Here is a 19,488-nt window from a genome sequence, read left to right as displayed (position 1 = left end):
TGATGGAAGGGGATTCCCTTTCCAAACTGTAAATAATCCAATGTCTCTCCTCCTCCAGTCTTCCATACACTAAGAAGAATCGCCAATAAAGGTAAGTGTTATGCTGTTAACGTTTCATTCATCATGTCCCATTGTATTGTTTATGTACTACATCTATATTTCATGTAAATTTTGTTTTTGTTTTAGTACTTCTGGGTATCAGGAACGGATTAATTGTATTTACATTATTTCTTATTGGGAAAATTTATTCGAAAGTCATAGATTTTGATAATAATAACACCTCCAGGAACGGATTAATTACGATAAACGAGGGACCACTGTATATATATAAATAAAAAAAAATTTCTCTTCATATACGTATAATATACATGTAGGCTAGTGTCCAAGTCGTCTCCTAAAATTTTGAGGCCTCTATTTGCCTGTGTAGGTTGACAACCCCCCTTTCCCTCCCTCATGTTAAAATATCACAATTTCCACAACTTAATCCTTAATTCTGTATTATCTTTATGGTAAATACAAAGCCTCAAATTTTAAGAGCTAGAATTTTCAGTATATGACTGTTGTAAATGTGGTGTACAGCTGACCACCATAGCAAAACTGTTCAATAAACCTAACGTCTATCCATGGGAAAACCTAATACATGTATCATGTTGCATCCAATGTCTCGGATATTTGTTCTCCAGATTGTGTTTACACTGGTGTAGGGGGAAGACTGTGGTCTAGGGAGACAGTAGACTTCATACTCCTCATATTTTAGGTATATTTAATAAAGCATGACATTTTTTTTTTAAAACATATCTGGGCAACAAAAATAATACAGGTAGGACATAGCAAATAAAAACTGCAAGTGTGATAAAAGTTTCAGTACTAGCATGAAAGCATCAGTACGCTATTGATGTCACTTCCCTTCTTCGGTAATGTGTCATTGTCACCTTAGCCATGTATCGACAACTTTTATACTTGACGTATTAGTTGACCCCTAGTTTTGGAAAGATTTTTGTGCTTAAAAAGTCGACCTACTCCTGTCATATATGGTGCTGTGGAATAGTGAAATAAACTGCTAATATAAGTACTTTAGACAGACGAAGGATGCACCACTGTACATAATTTTATTTGTGGTTGCTCCTTGTAAGCAGGAAATAATCAATGCACACATTAAAAAAAGTTTAGAATTTTGTTTTCATGCAGAATGAATGTGAGGTACGTATTTGAAAAGATTGAATCATTGAACATTTATCCAGATTTAACCCTTTCAGGGTTTCGGCTGTACTAGTACGGCTTACGCCCCAGGGTTTTTGACATACTAGTACGCCTAAATTCTAGCGCCCTCAAATCTAGTGAAAGCTGGTAGGCCTACATATGAAAGAATGGGTCTATGTGGTCAGTGTGCACAGTATAAAAAAATCCTGCAGCACACAGTGCGTAATGAGAAAAAAAAAAACTTTGACCGTGTTTTTGGATTAAAACAGCGACTTTGCACTGTATTTTCGTATGGTATTTATTGTTGTATTCTAGTTTTCCTGGTCTCATTTTATAGAATGGAAGACATATTACAGAAATTGAGATGATTTTGACTGGTTTTACAATGAAAAGGACCTTGAAATTGAGCTCAAAGTAGCAGAAATGTTTCGATTTTTACCAAAGTTCAAAAGTGAACAAATCATGCCAAGCGTCCAATATACGTCAACTGGTGAGTCTAATATTCTTTCACAAGTGCGCAGATATTATTTATACCATTTCTACACTAATGCAGTAGTCTGCATAACAGTACAGTGGACCCCCGCATAGCGACCTTAATCCGTGCAAGAGGGCTGGCTGTTATGTGAAATGTTCGGTATGCGAATGAATTTTCCCCATAAGAAATAATGGAAATCAAATTAATCCGTGCAAGACACCCAAAAGTATGAAAAAAATTTTTTTACCACATGAAATATACATTTTCCTACACACAAAGAGAAGGATACATGCACAGTAGTAGAGTAGTACATGCACAATATATATTGTGCATGTACTACTCTACTAAATGAAGAATAAATGACACTTACCTTTATTGAAGATGCAGCAATGACTGATGAGACACTGTGTCCTGGGAGTGCCTTTTCCTCCTGAGTACTGTAGGTCCTGTTTGGTATTTTCTTCCAGAACAGGCCTTATCACACTGTGTATGCCACTACGATTCTTAAATCTCTCAAACCAACCTTTGCTGGCTCTAAATTCACCAATATGAGCACTAGTTCCAGGCATTTTCCCTGTTCACCTGGGTGTTAGTCGACTGGTGTGGGTTGCATCCTGGGAGACAAGATTAAGGACCCCAATGGAAATAAGTTAGACAGTCTTCGATGACACTGACTTTTTTGGGTTATCCTGGTTGGCAAATCCTCTGGGGTTAATTGTTTCTTGGTATTCTCAATAAGCCACACCAACAACGGTGGTACAGCAGCAGCAGCAGCTGACGGTGGTACAGCAGCAACAGACGATGCTACAGCAGCAACAGACGATGCTACAGCAGCAACTGACGATGTTACAGCAGCAGCAGATGATGCTACAGCAGCAGCAGCAGCAGACGATGCTACAGCAGCAGCAGCAGCAGCTGACGGTGGTACAGCAGCAACAGACGATGCTACAGCAGCAGCAGCAGCTGACGGTGGTACAGCAGCAACAGACGATGCTACAGCAGCAACAGACGATGCTACAGCAGCAGCAGACGATGCTACAGCAGCAACTGACGACGTTACAGCAGCAGCAGACGATGCTACAGCAGCAGCAGCAGCAGCAGACGATGCTACAGCAGCAGCAGCAGCAGCAGCAGCAGCAGACGATGCTACAGCAGCAGCAGCAGCAGACGATGCTACAGCAGCAGCAGCAGCTGACGGTGGTACAGCAGCAACAGACGATGCTACAGCAGCAACAGACGATGCTACAGCAGCAGCAGACGATGCTACAGCAGCAGCAGACGATGCTACAGCAGCAGCAGACGATGCTACAGCAGCAGCAGACGATGCTACAGCAGCAGCAGACGGTGCTACAGCAGCAGCAGCAGCTGACGGTGGTACAGCAGCAGCAGCTGACAGTGCAGCAGCAGCTGACGGTGGTACAGCAGCAGCAGCTGTACCACCAATAGTAGCGATGGTTGATTGGGGTTTATTATACAACCTGGCCAGCTCGGAGACACGCACTCCACTTTCATACTTATCAATGATCTTTTTCTTCATCTCCATAGTAATTCTCACCCTTATTGCTGTAGGGTTGGCACTAGAAGCTTTCTTGGGGCCCATGGTCACTTATTTTCCAGAAAAAATCACCAGAAACACTGTAATAATACGAAATGTTCCGATTGTATGCTTGGATGTTACCGCGGAGGCTGGCTGGTAAACAATGCCACTGGCGGAACATGTGAGCATGGCTCAGGCCGCACATTGGACGCGTCTCAGACGAAGGGCGGTGAGCGGGTTTTTTGGGCGGTATGCGAGGCAAAATTTTTGCGATCAAAGCGTCCGGTATGCGGATTGTACGGTATGCGATGCGTCCGGTATGCGGGGGTCCACTGTAAATCTTCCATTTTTTGTGAGAATAAAAATTCAAAGTGGAAAGCCAAAGAAATATAAGAGGAGCCTGGGGATGTGACTAACGAACAGAAAACTTGTTATTTTAGTGCCGGGAATATCTCTCTTGTTTATTCTGGACCCTATTCAGAAATTGGCATCTTCTGAAATTTGTGTGAAATTGGCAAAATTGTTAAATTCTGACCACTTTATTGGATAGTTGAAATCGGTAAATGGGTGATTTCTTGTGCTCATTCGATAGAAAAAAATGGAGTTCTAGTGGGCAAAATCGCCGATGCGTAAACATCGTCAAGACCGCTAACTTCGCGAGAGCATAATTTCGTAAGTTTTCCGTCAAATTTCATACTCTTGGTGTCATTATGATCGGGAAAAGATTCTCTATCTTTTCATAAGGTTTTTTTTTTTTTTTTTTTAAATTTGGGGACCCTGAGAACAAGTCTCGGAGAGGGCCTGGGGACCCTGAAAGGGTTAAGGGTTTCTTAATATATGTGCAAAACAAAAGACCATGGTGCTATAATTAATATGCATGAAAAAATTGTTTGGAATGATAATAACCACACTTGATATATGCATATCTATTTTTTTTTTATTTTTACCTCCAGCATCTCCTACCAGGGTAGGCCAAAAATGGAAAATGTCATTTTTTCCAGAAGTTTGCTGACCATAATTCAGTTAACATTCTGAACTGCAACATTGCCACTACTCCTTTAGGGTGCAGACATTTTCCTTCCCACCTCCTGATATATAATAATTACTGTATGCACTTTTTGGAAAAGGAGTTCTAGATTTAAACATCCTTTTTCTCTCCCCCTCTCACTAATACACTGGCCATCTTCCACTGAGGCAGGGTGACCTAAACAGAAAAGCAAAAGTTTTTCTTTTTACATGTAGTAATTAATACAGGAGAAGGAGTTACTACCTCCTTAAAAGTATTATGGTTTCTTATTTATTAATGCTGAAGCTCATATGAGCAGTTTGTTTTTCATGGAAAAATTATACCTGTCAGAAATAATTCCAATATTGTATAAATAGTTTTTTCTGGGTACTATATTAAATTTTTTTATTAACACACTGGCCGATTCCCACCAAGGCAGGGTGGCCCGAAAAAGAAAAACTTTCACCATCATTCACTCCATCACTGTCTTGCCAGAAGGGTGCTTTACACTACAGTTTTTAAACTGCAACATTAACACACCTCCTTCAGAGTGCAGGCACTGTACTTCCCATCTCCAGTACTCAAGTCTGGCCTGCCGGTTTCCCTGAATCCTTTCATAAATGTTACTTTGCTCACACTCCAACAGCACGTCAAGTATTAAAAACCATTTGCCTCCATTCACTCCGATCAAACACGCTCATGCATGCCCGCTGGAAGCCCAAGCCCCTCGCACACAAAACCTCCTTTACCCCCTCCCTCCAACCTTTCCTAGGCCGACCCCTACTCCACCTTCCTTCCACTACAGACTGATACACTCTTGAAGTCATTCTGTTTTGCTCCATTCTCTCTACATGTCCAAACCACCTCAACAACCCTTCCTCATCCCTCTGGACAACAGTTTTGGTAATCCCGCACCTCCTCCTAACTTCCAAACTACGAATTCTCTGCATTATATTCACACCACACATTGCCCTCAGACATGACATCTCCACTGCCTCCAGCCTTCTCCTCACTGCAACATTCATCACCCATGCTTCACACCCATATAAGAGCGTTGGTAAAACTATACTCTCATACATTCCCCTCTTTGCCTCCAAGGACAAAGTTCTTTGTCTCCACAGACTCCTAAGTGCACCGCTCACCCTTTTCCCCTCATCAATTCTATGATTCACCTCATCTTTCATAGACCCATCCGCTGACACGTCCACTCCCAAATATCTGAATACATTCACCTCTTCCATACTCTCTCCCTCCAATCTGATATCCAATCTTTCATCACCTAATCTTTTTGTTATTCTCATACTCTTTTGTTATTCTCTTACTCTTTCCTGTATTCACTTTTAATTTTCTTCTTTTACATACCCTACCAAATTCATCCACCAACCTCTGCAACTTCTCTTCAGAATCTCCCAAGAGCACAGTGTCATCAGCAAAGAGCAACTGTGACAACTCCCACTTTGTGGGAGTTGTACTATTTATTACATAAGAGACATACAGCTTAGATACAATAAGGGTGATTGGATTTCTATGCACTAATTATAATTTTGCTTTAACAGGCCACATGATACTCCTTTTGAGGATGGTACATTTAAACTTACGTTGGAATTCACAGAAGAGTATCCTAATAAACCTCCCACTGTTAAATTTGTGAGCAAGATGTTTCACCCGAATGTTTATGCGGATGGTGGGATCTGTTTGGATATTCTTCAAAACAGATGGTCCCCAACGTACGATGTAGCTGCCATTCTTACGTCCATACAGGTTAGTTCTAATTTTGTTCTCATTAGTCCCTTGTAATTTAGTTCAGTTTATATATATCCATCAAAAGTATTGTCATTCTCCCAAATTAGTTTGGTTCAAAAAGTGATTACTTTGCTCTCTCCTGTGGGTTATTGAGCTCTAGTTCTTGGTTTCACTTCTTACCATCTGATGAGAAATGGCTCCATTATACTTATTTTTGAACCCCTGTATGGAATCATTCCTCTGTACCATATATGTATTAAATAATTTTTCTGATATTTCTGAGGCTCAGTGTATAATTTTAAACCATATACAGTGGACCCTCGACCAACGATATTAATCCGTTCCTGAGAGCTCATCGTTAGTCAAAATTATCGTTAGTAGAGTTAATTTTCCCCATAAGAAATAATGGAAATCAAATTAATCCGTTCCTGACACCCCAAAGTATTGAAAAAAAAATTTTTTACCACATGAAATATTAATTTTAATACACACAAACTGAAGAAGACATGTACAATTACATGACACTTACCTTTATTGAAGATCTGGTGATGATTGATGGGATGGGAGGAGGGGAGAGTGTGGATGGTGTTAGTGTTTAGAAGGGGAATCCCTTTCCATTAGGACTTGAGGTGTCAAGTCCTTGAGGACATTGTTTTTCCTGAACACACTGGGAGTTTCAGAGTGATACACCAATTAAGGCTTCACTTTGCAATCACCACTAGCATTAGCACACATCAACAGAGTAAGCCTGTCTTTCATAGGCTTATGTCTTGGGAGTGCCTTTTCCTCCTGAGTAATGTAGGTCCTGCTTGGCATTTTCTTCCAAAACAGGCCTGTTTCGTCACAATTAAACACTTGCTCAGGTTTCAATTCTTCACTGTCTATGTACTCCTTGAATTCCTGCACATATTTTAAAGGTAGTAGGTTGGTAGACAGCAACCACCCAGGGAGGTACTACTGTCTTGCCAAGTGAGTGTAAAACGAAAGCCTGTAATTGTTTTACATGATGGTAGGATTGCTGATGTCTTTTGTCTGTCTCATAAATATGCAAGATTACAGGTATGTCTTGCTACTTCTACTTACAGTTAGGTTACACTACACATACATGTACACATTTATTTATACACACTCAGATGAGTTTTCTTTGATTTTATCTTAATAGTTCTTGGTCTTATTACTTTTCCTTTTATATCCATGAGGAAGTGGAATAAGAATCTTTCCTCCGTAAGCCATGCATGTTGTAAAAGTCAACTAAAATGCCGGGAACAATGGGCTAGTAACCCCTTTTCCTGTAAAGATTACTAAAAAGAATAATAAGAAAATTGTCAAAGTGGGAAGTCTGAATGTGCGTAGATGTTGTGCAAATGATAAGAAAGAGATGATTGTGGATGTTATGAATGAGAAGAAGCTGGATGTCCTGGCTTTAAGTGAAACAAAGCTGAAGGGGATGGGAGAGTTTCAATGGAGAGGAATAAATGGGATTAGGTCAGGGGTTTCAAATAGAGTTAGAGCTAAAGAAGGAGTAATAATAATGTTGAAGGATAAGCTATGGCAGGAAAAGAGGGACTATAAACGTATTAATTCAAGGATTATGTGGAGTAAAATAAAGATTGGATGTGAAAAGTGGGTTATAGTAAGCGTGTATGCACCTGGAGAAGAGAGAAGTGTAGAGGAGAGAGAGAGATTTTGGGAAATGTTGAGTGAATGCGTGGGGAGTTTAGAATCAAGTGTGAGAGTAATGGTGGTTGGGGATTTTAATGCTAAAGTGGGTAAAAATGTTATGGAGGGAGTAGTAGGTAAATTTGGGGTGCCAGGGGTAAATGTAAATGGGGAGCCTTTAATTGAGCTATGTGTAGAAAGAGATTTGGTAATACGTAATACATATTTTATGAAAAAGAGGATAAATAAATATACAAGGTATTATGTAGCACGTAATGAAAGTAGTTTATTAGATTATGTATTGGTGGATAAAAGGTTGATGGGTAGGCTCCAGGATGTACGTGTTTATAGAGGGGCAACTGATATATCGGATCATTATTTAGTTGTAGCTACAGTTAGAGTAAGAGGTAGATGGGAAAAGAGGAAGGTGGCAACAACAAGTAAGAGGGAGGTGAAAGTGTATAAACTAAGGGAGGAGGAAGTTCGGGTGAGATATAAGCGACTATTGGCAGAAAGGTGGGCTAGTGCAAAGATGAGTAGTGGGGGGGTTGAAGAGGGTTGGAATAGTTTTAAAAATGCAGTATTAGAATGTGGGGCAGAAGTTTGTGGTTATAAGAGGGTGGGGGCAGGAGGAAAGAGGAGTGATTGGTGGAATGATGAAATAAAGGGTGTGATAAAAGAGAAAAAGTTAGCTTATGAGAGGTGTTTACAAAGCAGAAGTGTTATAAGAAGAGCAGAGTATATGGAGAGTAAAAGAAAGGTAAAGAGAGTGGTGAGAGAGTGCAAAGGGAGAGCAGATGATAGTGGGAGAGGCATTGTCAAGAAATTTTAATGAAAATAAGAAAAAATTTTGGAGTGAGTTAAAAAAGTTAAGAAAGCCTAGGGAAAGTATGGATTTGTCAGTTAAAAACAGAGTAGGGGAGTTAGTAGATGGGGAGATGGAGGTATTAGGTAGATGGCGAGAATATTTTGAGGAACTTTTAAATGTTAGGGAAGAAAGAGAGGCAGTAATTTCATGCACTGGTCAGGGAGGTATACCATCTTTTAGGAGTGAAGAAGAGCAGAATGTAAGTGTGGGGGAGGTACGTGAGGCATTATGTAGAATGAAAGGGGGTAAAGCAGCTGGAACTGATGGGATCATGACAGAAATGTTAAAAGCAGGGGGGGATATAGTGTTGGAGTGGTTGGTACTTTTGTTTAATAAATGTATGAAAGAGGGGAAGGTACCTAGGGATTGGCGGAGAGCATGTATAGTCCCTTTATATAAAGGGAAAGGGGACAAAAGAGACTGTAAAAATTATAGAGGAATAAGTTTACTGAGTATACCTGGAAAAGTGTACGGTAGGGTTATAATTGAAAGAATTAGAGGTAAGACAGAATGTAGGATTGCGGATGAGCAAGGAGGTTTCAGAGTGGGTAGGGGATGTGTAGATCAAGTGTTTACATTGAAGCATATGTGTGTGAACAGTATTTAGATAAAGGTAGGGAAGATTTTATTGCATTTATGGATTTAGAAAAGGCATATGATAGAGTGGATGGCGGAGCAATGTGGCAGATGTTGCAAGTATATGGAATAGGTGGTAAGTTATTAAATGCTGTAAAGAGTTTTTATGAGGATAGTGAGGCTTCGGTTAGGGTGTGTAGAAGAGAGGGAGACTACTTCCCGGTAAAAGTAGGTCTTAGGGATGTGTAATGTCACCATGGTGGTTTAATATATTTATAGATGGGGTTGTAAAAGAAGTAAATGCTAGGGTGTTCGGGAGAGGGGTGGGATTAAATTATGGGGAATCAAATTCAAAATGGGAATTAACACAGTTACTTTTTGCTGATGATACTTTGGTTATGGGAGATTCTAAAGAAAAATTGCAAAGATTAGTGGATGAGTTTGGGAATGTGTGTAAAGGTAGAAAGTTGAAAGTGAACATAGAAAAGAGTAAGGTGATGAGGGTATCAAATGATTTAGATAAAGAAAAATTGGATATCAAATTGGGGAGGAGTAGTATGGAAGAAGTGAATGTTTTCAGATACTTGGGAGTTGACGTGTCGGCGGATGGATTTATGAAGGATGAGGTTAATCATAGAATTGATGAGGGAAAAAAGGCGAGTGGTGCGTTGAGGTATGTGTGGAGTCAAAAAACGTTATCTATGGAGGCAAAGGGAATGAATGAAAGTATAGTAGTACCAACACTCTTATATGGGTGTGAAGCTTGGGTGGTAAATGCAGCAGCGAGTTGACGGTTGGAGGCAGTGGAGATGTCCTGTTTAAGGGCAATGTGTGGTGTAAATATTATACAGAAAATTTGGACTGTGGAAATTAGGAAAAGGTGTGGAGTTAATAAAAGTATTAGTCAGAGGGCAGAAGAGGGGTTGTTGAGGTGGTTTGGTCATTTAGAGAGAATGGATCAAAGTAGAATGACATGGAAAGCATATAAATCTATAGGGGAAGGAAGGCGGGGTAGGGGTCGTCCTTGAAAGGGCTGGAGAGAGGGGGTAAAGGAGGTTTTGTGGGCAAGGGGCTTGGACTTCCAGCAAGCGTGCGTGAGCGTGTTAGATAGGAGTGAATGGAGACGAATGGTACTTGGGACCTGACGATCTGTTGGAGTGTGAGCAGGGTAATATTTAGTGAAGGGATTCAGGGAAACCAGTTATTTTCATATAGTCGGACTTGAGTCCTGGAAATGGGAAGTACAATGCCTGCACTTTAGCCCTTTGACTGTCGCGGCCGTATATGTACGTCTTACGAGGTACCGTGTTTGATGTATATATACTCATAAATTCTAGCGACTTCAAATCAAGCAGGAGAAAGCTGGTAGGCCCACATATGAAAGAATGGGTCTGTGTGGTCAGTGTGCACCATATAAAAAATCCTGGAGCATGCAGTGCATAATGAGAAAAAAAAACTCAGTTTTTTTTTAATTAAAATGCCGACTTTGTGGTCTATTTTCGTATAGTATTTATGGTTGCATTCTCGTTTTCTTGGTCTCATTTGATAGAATGGAAAACATATTATAGAAATAAAGGTGATCTTGATTGATTTTACTATAAAAAGAGCCTAGAAATGGAGCTCAAAGTAGGGGAAATGTTTGATTTTTGCCAATGTTCAAAAGTAAACAAATGATGCCATTGTCCAATAAATGTCCAACTAGCCATTCTAATATGCAGTCATGAATGGGTTGATGTTATTTATACAATTATTACAGTATTGCAGTAGTCTGCATAATAGTAAGTCTTCTATTTTTTGTTTGAATAAAAATTCAAAATAGAAAGCAAGAGTAATATCAGAGGGGCCTGGAGACATGACTGATGAGCAAAGAAAATGTTATTTTAGAGCCAGGAATGTCTGCATTGTTCATTCTGAACCTTATTTTGAAATTGTCATATTTTTTAGTTTTCGTGAAATTGGCCAAATTGCAAATTTCTGACCACATTATTAGGTTGTTAAAATTGGTAAATGGGCAGTTTCTTGTACTCAATCGATAGAAAAAATAGAGTTCTAAAGAAATAGCTATGAGTTTGGGTGACTGGAACAATGGAATTAGCCGAAAATAGGGCTCAAAGTGGGCGAAATCGCCGATTTGTAAACAGCAGCGAGGTCGCTAACTTCGTGAGCGCATAATTCCATCAGTTTTCCATCAAATTTCGTTTTTTTGGTGTCATTACAATCGGGAAAAGATTCTCTATCATTTTATAAGAATTTTTTTTTTTTTAAATTTTGCGACACCAGGAGACACCTCAGGATTGGGGGTTGCGACAGTCAAAGGGTTAAAGGAGGGGTTTGGGATATTGGGAGTTTGGAGGGATATGTTGTGTATCTTTATATGTGTATGCTTCTAAACTGATGTATTCTGAGCACCTCTGCTAAAACTGATAATGTGTGAGTGTGGTGAAAGTGTTGAATGACGATGAAAGTATTTTCTTTTTGGGGATTTTCATTCTTTTTTGGGTTACCCTGCCTCGGTGGGAGACGGCCGTCTTGTTGAAAAAAAAAAAATTTCAGCTGCTTTTTGGTTCGAACTGGCAGCCTCACCATGCCTTATCACACTGTATGCCACTACGATTCTTAAATCTCTCAAACCATCCTTTGCTGGCCTTAAATTCACTCACATCACCACTAGTTGCAGGCATTTTTCTAATTAAATCGTCATGCAACTTCCTAGCCTTTTCACATATGATCGCTTGAGAGATTCTATCTCCTGCTATCTGTTTTTCGTTTATTCACACCAATAACAGTCTCTCAACATCTTCTATCACTTGTGATCTCAGTTTTGAAAACATAGTTGCACCTTTGGCAAGAACAGCTTCCTTGATTGCCGTTTTCTTGGCCACAATAGTAGCGATGGTTGATTGGGGTTTTGTGTACAACCTGGCCAGCTCGGAGACACGCACTCAACTTTCATTCTTAGCAATGATCTCTTTCTTCATATCCATAGTAATTCTCACCCTTTTTGTTGTAGGGTTGGCACTAGAAGCTTTCTTGGGGCCCATGGTGACTTATTTTGCAGGTGCAATCACTAAAAATGCTGTGATAATATGAAATGTTCCGATTGTATGTTTGGATGGGACCGCGGTGGCTGGCTGGCTTGTAAACACTGGCCACAAGTGGACATGTCTCGAACGGAACGAATCGCATTGGTCGAGTTTTTTAGCGCTAGTCGAGGCCAAATTTTTGCTTTAAAATGTATCGCTAGTTGGATTTAACGTTATATGATGCCATCATTAGGTAGTAGGTTGGTAGACAGCAACCACCCAGGGAAGTACTACCGTCCTGCCAGATGACTGTGAAACAGAAACCTGTAACTGTTTTGCATGATGGTAGGATTGCTGGTTTCTTTTTCTGTCTCATAAACACGCTAGATAACAGGGATATCTTGCTACTCCTACTTACACTTTGGTCACAATTCACAGACACGCACATGCATATATATATACATACATCTAGGTTTTTCTCCTTTTTCTAAATAGCTCTTGCTCCTCTTTATTTCTTCTATTGTCCATGGGGAAGTGGAAAAGAATCTTTCCTCCGTAAGCCATGCGTGTCGTATGAGACGACTAAAATGCCGGGAGCAATGGGCTAGTAACCCCTTCTCCTGTAGACATTTACAAAAAAATAGAAGAAGAAAAACTTTATAAAACTGGGATGCTTAAATGTGCGTGGATGTAGTGCGGATGACAAGAAACAGATGATTGCTGAAACAAAGCTGAAGGGGGTAGGGGAGTTTCAGAGGGGGGAAATAAATCTGGAGTATCTGAGAGAGTTAGAGCAAAGGAAGGGGTAGCAGTAATGTTGAATGATCAGTTATGGAAGGAGAAAAGAGAATATGAATGTTTAAATTCAAGAATTATGTGGATTAAAGTAAAGGTTGGATGCGAGAAGTGGGTCATAATAAGCGTGTATGCACCTGGAGAAGAGAGGAATGCAGAGGAGAGAGAGAGATTTTGGGAGATGTTAAGTGAATGTATAGGAGCCTTTGAACCAAGTGAGAGAGTAATAGTGGTAGGGGACCTGAATGCTAAAGTAGGAGAAACTTTTAGAGAGGGTGTGGTAGGTAAGTTTGGGGTGCCAGGTGTAAATGATAATGGGAACCCTTTGATTGAACTTTGTATAGAAAGGGGTTTAGTTATAGGTAATACATATTTTAAGAAAAAGAGGATAAATAAGTATACAAGATATGATGTAGGGCGAAATGACAGTAGTTGGATTATGTATTGGTAGATAAAAGACTGTTGAGTAGACTTCAGGATGTACATGTTTATAGAGGGGCCACAGATATATCAGATCACTTTCTAGTTGTAGCTACACTGAGAGTAAAAGGTAGATGGGATACAAGGAGAATAGAAGCATCAGGGAAGAGAGAGGTGAACATAAGAACATAAGAATGTAGGAACACTGCAGAAGGCCTACTGGCCCATACGAGGCAGGTCCTTATCAAAACGACATCTACCTAAAGCTACTCAAGAAACAACTCCCGCACCCCCCAACACCAATCAAACCCAGCCCCTCCCACTCATATATTTGTCCAGTCTCTTCTTAAAGCTACCCAAGGTCCTAGCCTCTATCACCCCACTGGGAAGACTGTTCCACGCATCTACAACTCTGTTAGAAAACCAGTACTTACCTATGTCCTTTCTAAATCTAAATTTATCCAACTTAAATCCAAAATTCCTGGTTCTTACCTGGTTCGACACCCTCAGTACTTTATTAATGTCTCCCTTGTTTATGCCCGTCATAAACAGCTATTGGAGGATAGATGGGCTAATGAGAGCATAGGCAATGGGGTCGAAGAGGTATGGGGTAGGTTTAAAAATGTAGTGTTAGTGTGTTCAGCAGAAGTTTGTGGTTACAGGAAAGTGGGTGCGGGAGGGAAGAGGAGCGATTGGTGGAATGATGATGTGAAGAGAGTAGTAAGGGAGAAAAAGTTAGCATATGAGAAGTTTTTACAAAGTAGAAGTGATGCAAGGAGGGAAGAGTATATGGAGAAAAAGAGAGAGGTTAGAGAGTGGTGAAGCAATGTAAAAAGAGAGCAAATGAGAGAGTGGGTGAGATGTTATCAACAAATTTTGTTGAAAATAAGAAAAAGTTTTGGAGTGAGATTAACAAGTTAAGAAAGCCTAGAGAACAAATGGATTTGTCAGTTAAAAATAGGAGAGGAGAGTTATTAAATGGAGAGTTAGAGGTATTGGGAAGATGGAGGGAATATTTTGAGGAATTGTTAAATGTTGATGAAGATAGGGAAGCTGTGATTTTGTGTATAGGGCAAAGAGGAACAACATCTTGTAGGAGTGAGGAAGAGCCAGTTGTGAGTGTGGGGGAAGTTCGTGAGGCAGTAGGTAAAATGAAAGGGGGTAAGGCAGCTGGGATTGATGGGATAAAGATAGAAATGTTAAAAGCAGGTGGGGATATAGTTTTGGAGTGGTTGGTGCAATTATTTAATAAATGTATGGAAGAGGGTAAGGTACCTAGGGATTGGCAGAGAGCATGCATAGTTCCTTTGTATAAAGGCAAAGGGGATAAAAGAGAGTGCAAAAATTATAGGGGGATAAGTCTGTTGAGTATACCTGGCAAAGTGTATGGTAGAGTTATTATTGAAAGAATTAAGAGTAAGACGGAGAATAGGATAGCAGATGAACAAGGAGGCTTTAGGAAAGGTAGGGGGTGTGTGGACCAGGTGTTTACAGTGAAACATATAAGTGAACAGTATTTAGATAAAGCTAAAGAGGTCTTTGTGGCATATATGGATTTGGAAAAGGCGTGTGACAGGGTGGATAGGGGGGCAATGTGGCAGATGTTGCAGGTGTATGGTGTAGGAGGTAGGTTACTGAAAGCAGTGAAGAGTTTTTACGAGGATAGTGAGGCTCAAGTTAGAGTATGTAGGAAAGAGGGAAATTATTTCCCAGTAAAAGTAGGCCTTAGACAATGATGTGTGATGTCACCATGGTTGTTTAATATATTTATAGATGGGGTTGTAAGAGAAGTAAATGCGAGGGTCCTGGCAAGAGGCGTGGAGTTAAAAGATAAAGAATCACACATAAAGTGGGAGTTGTCACAGTTGCTCTTTGCTGATGACACTGTGCTCTTGGGAGATTCTGAAGAGAAGTTGCAGAGATTGGTGGATGAATTTGGTAGGGTGTGCAAAAGAAGAAAATTGAAAGTGAATACAGGAAAGAGTAAGGTTATGAGGATAACAAAAAGATTAGGTGATGAAAGATTGGATATCAGATTGGAGGGAGAGAGTATGGAGGAGGTGAATGTATTCAGATATTTGGGAGTGGACGTGTCAGCGGATGGGTCTATGAAAGATGAGGTGAATCATAGAATTGATGAGGGGAAAAGGGTGAGTGGTGCATTTAGGAGTCTGTGGAGACAAAGAACTTTGTCCTTGGAGGCTAAGAGGGGAATCTATGAGAGTACAGTGGATTTTAATCCGTGCAAGAGGGCTCATTGGTATGCGAAATAATCGGTATGCGAATGAATTTTCCCCATAAGAAATAATGGAAATCAAATTAATCCGTGCAAGACACCCAAAAGTATGAAAAAAATTTTTTACCACGTGAAATATACATTTTCCTACACACAAAGAGAAGGATACATGCACAATAGTAGAGTAGTACATGCACAGTATATATTGTGCATGTACTAGTCTACTAAATGAAGAATAAATGACACTTACCTTTATTGAAGATGCAGCAATGACTGATGACACTGTGTCCTGGGAGTGCCTTTTCCTCCTGAGTACTGTAGGTCCTGTTTGGCATTTTCTTCCAGAACAGGCCTTATCACACTGTGTATGCCACTACGATTCTTAAATCTCTCAAACCAACCTTTGCTGGCTTTAAATTCACCAATATGAGCACTAGTTCCAGGCATTTTTCCCTGTTCACCTGGGTGTTAGTCGACTGGTGTGGGTTGCATCCTGGGAGACAAGATTAAGGACCCCAATGGAAATAAGTTAGACAGTCTTCGATGACACTGACTTTTTTGGGTTATCCTGGGTGGCAAATCCTCTGGGGTTAATTGTTTCTTGGTATATTCTCAATAAGCCACACCAACAAGAGTGCTACAGCAGCAGCAGACGATGCTACAGCAGCAGCAGCAGCAGCTGACAGTGCAGCAGCAGCAGCTGTACCACCAATAGTAGCGATGGTTGATTGGGGTTTATTATACAACCTGGCCAGCTCGGAGACACGCACTCCACTTTCATACTTATCAATGATCTTTTTCTTCATCTATAGTAATTCTCACCCTTATTGCTGTAGGGTTGGCACTAGAAGCTTTCTTTGGGCCCATGGTCACTTATTTTCCAGATAAAATCACCAAAAATACTGTAATAATACGAAATGTTACGATTGTGTGCTTGGATGCTACCGCGGAGGCTGGCTGGTAAACAATGCCACCGGCGGAACGTGTGAGGCTGGCTAAGGCGCACATTGGACGCGTCTCGGATGAACAGCGGTGAGCGGGTTTTTAAGCGGTATGCGAGGCAAAATTTTAGCAGTAAAATGTATCGGTATGCGGATTAAACATTATGTGATGCCAACGGTATGCGGGGGTCCACTGTATAGTTTTACCAACGCTCTTATATGGGTGTGAAGCATGGGTGATGAATGTTGCAGCGAGGAGAAGGCTGGAGGCAGTGGAGATGTCATGTCTGAGAGCAATGTGTGGTGTGAATATAATGCAGAGAATTCGTAGTTTGGAAGTTAGGAGGAGGTGCGGGATTACCAAAACTGTTGTCCAGAGGGCTGAGGAAGGGTTGTTGAGGTGGTTCGGACATGTGGAGAGAATGGAGCGAAACAGAATAACTTCAAGAGTGTATCAGTCTGTAGTGGAAGGAAGGCGGGGTAGGGGTCGGCCTAGGAAAGGTTGGAGGGAGGGGGTAAAGGAGGTTTTGTGTGCGAGGGGCTTGGACTTCCAGCAGGCATGCGTGAGCGTGTTTGATAGGAGTGAATGGAGACAAATGGTTTTTAATACTTGACGTGCTGTTGGAGTGTGAGCAAAGTAACATTTATGAAGGGGTTCAGGGAAACCGGCAGGCCGGACTTGAGTCCTGGAGATGGGAAGTACAGTGCCTGCACTCTGAAGGAGGGGTGTTAATGTTGCAGTTTAAAAACTGTAGTGTAAAGCACCCTTCTGGCAAGACAGTGATGGGGTGAATGATGGTGAAAGTTTTTCTTTTTCGGGCCACCCTGCCTTGGTGGGAATCGGCCAGTGTGATAATAAAAAAAAATAAGTTGCACCTTTGGCAAGAACAGCTTCCTTGATTGCCGTTTTCTTGGCCACAATAGTAGCGATGGTTGATTGGGGTTTTGTGTACAACCTGGCCAGCTCGGAGACACACACTCAACTTTCATTCTTAGCAATGATCTCTTTCTTCATATCCATAGTAATTCTCACCCTTTTTGCTGTAGGGTTGGCACTAGAAGCTTTCTTGGGGCCCATGGTGACTTATTTTGCAGGTGCAATCACTAAAAATGCTGTGATAATATGAAATGTTCCGATTGTATGTTTGGATGGGGCCGCGGTGGCTGGCTGGCTTGTAAACACTGGCCACAAGTGGACATGTCTCGAATGGAACGAATCGCGTTGGTCGAGTTTTTTATCGCTAGTCGAGGCAAAATTTTTGCGTTAAAATGTATCGCTAGTTGGATTTAACATTATACGATGCCATCATTGGTCGAGGGTCCACTGTACTCTGGTTCATTCCATCCCTGATAAATGTCTTGAACTTTCTTAGTGACTTATTTTCTACAATTCAGTCACCAGTTTGGATACATTCCTTTGGGTGACCTAGTTTTATTTACCCGAGTTTCATACTATACTCAAGAATGGGTTATGCATATCAAGTATAAAATGGTTTTGGACGTACAGTGGTCCCTCGCTTTTCGTAGTTCTAGGCAATCGTAAATTTCGCCAATCATAGGGGTATTTTCATAAAAACATGGACTCGCTTTTCATAGGTTGACTCGCGAGTCGTAGTTCGTCCGGGACGTGTACCCACGGTGTGAGCCGTGGCGGCAGCCAGTCTGGCATTGTTTACCAGTGAGCGAAGGTCCCCTCACATTTATTTTAATGCTTGCAAGTACTAAATAAGCTACCATGGCTCCAAAGAAAGCTCCTAGTGCCAAGCCTGTGGTAAAGAAGGTGAGAAATACGATTGAATTTAAGAAAACCATCATGGAACAATATGAAAGTGGTACAAGTGTGGCCGAACTGTCCAGGATGTATAAGAAACCCTACACAACCTTATGTTCCATAGTGGCCAAGAAAAAGGAAATCAAGGATGCTGTTGTTGCAAAGGGAAAAACTATGCTGACAAAAACGAGATCACCAGTACTGGAAGAGGTTGAGAAGTTATTATTGGTGTGGATAAATGAGAAACAATTAGCAGGAGATATTCTTATGACTTCAATTATTTGTGAAAAGGCTAGGCAGTTGCATGAAGATTTGGTAAAGAAATTGCCTGCAAATAGTGATGTGGTGGGTGAATTTAAGGCCAGCAAAGGCTGGTTTGAGAGATTTAAGAACTGTACTGGCATACACAGTGTGATAAGGCATGGTGAGGCTGCCAGTTCGGACCACAAGGCGGCTGAAATTTTTTTTTTTTTTTTTTCAACAAGTCGGCCGTCTCCCACCGAGGCAGGGTGACCCAAAAAAGAAAGAAAATCCCCAAAAAGAAAATACTTTCATCATCATTCAACACTTTCACCACACTCACACATTATCACTGCTTTTGCAGAGGTGCCCAGAATACAACAGTTTAGAAGCATATACGTATAAAGATACACAACATATCCCTCCAAACTGCCAATATCCCAAACCACTCCTTTAAAGTGCAGGCATTGTACTTCCCATTTCCAGGACTCAAGTCCGACTATATGAAAATAACCGGTTTCCCTGAATCCCTTCACTAAATATTACCCTGCTCACACTCCAACAGATCGTCAGGTCCCAAGTACCATTCGTCTCCATTCACTCCTATCTAACACGCTCACACACGCTTGCTGGAAGTCCAAGCCCCTTACCCACAAAACCTCCTTTACCCCCTCTCTCCAACCCTTTCGAGGACGACCCCTACCCCTCCTTCCTTCCCCTATAGATTTATATGCTTTCCATGTCATTCTACTTTGATCCATTCTCTCTAAATGACCAAACCACCTCAACAACCCCTCTTCTGCCCTCTGACTAATACTTTTATTAACTCCACACCTTCTAATTTCCACACTCCGAATTTTCTGCATAATATTTACACCACACATTGCCCTTAAACAGGACATCTCCACTGCCTCCAACCGTCTCCTCGCTGCTGCATTTACCACCCAAGCTTCACACCCATATAAGAGTGTTGGTACTACTATACTTTCATACATTCC

The 19,488-nt window shown here is 40.9% G+C and overlaps 1 protein-coding gene across 1 annotated transcript in view; it reads left to right on the top strand.

The window, feature by feature from the left end:
* Positions 1-5,715: 5,715 nt before the first annotated feature.
* Positions 5,716-19,488, top strand: part of LOC128698398 (ubiquitin conjugating enzyme 6) — a 55,801-nt gene continuing 42,028 nt past the window's right edge. Inside the window, exon 1 of the mRNA XM_070094178.1 lies at positions 5,716-5,979. Coding sequence (XP_069950279.1) covers positions 5,875-5,979 — 105 coding nt within the window. The 5' untranslated portion in view covers positions 5,716-5,874. The remainder of the gene's footprint in view (positions 5,980-19,488) is intronic.

Source organism: Cherax quadricarinatus, chromosome 44 (genome assembly GCF_038502225.1).
Source record: "Cherax quadricarinatus isolate ZL_2023a chromosome 44, ASM3850222v1, whole genome shotgun sequence".
Lineage (NCBI taxonomy): Eukaryota > Metazoa > Arthropoda > Malacostraca > Decapoda > Parastacidae > Cherax > Cherax quadricarinatus.
Note: the sequence above shows the minus strand (reverse complement) of the source record. Positions and strands in the feature narration are given on the sequence as shown.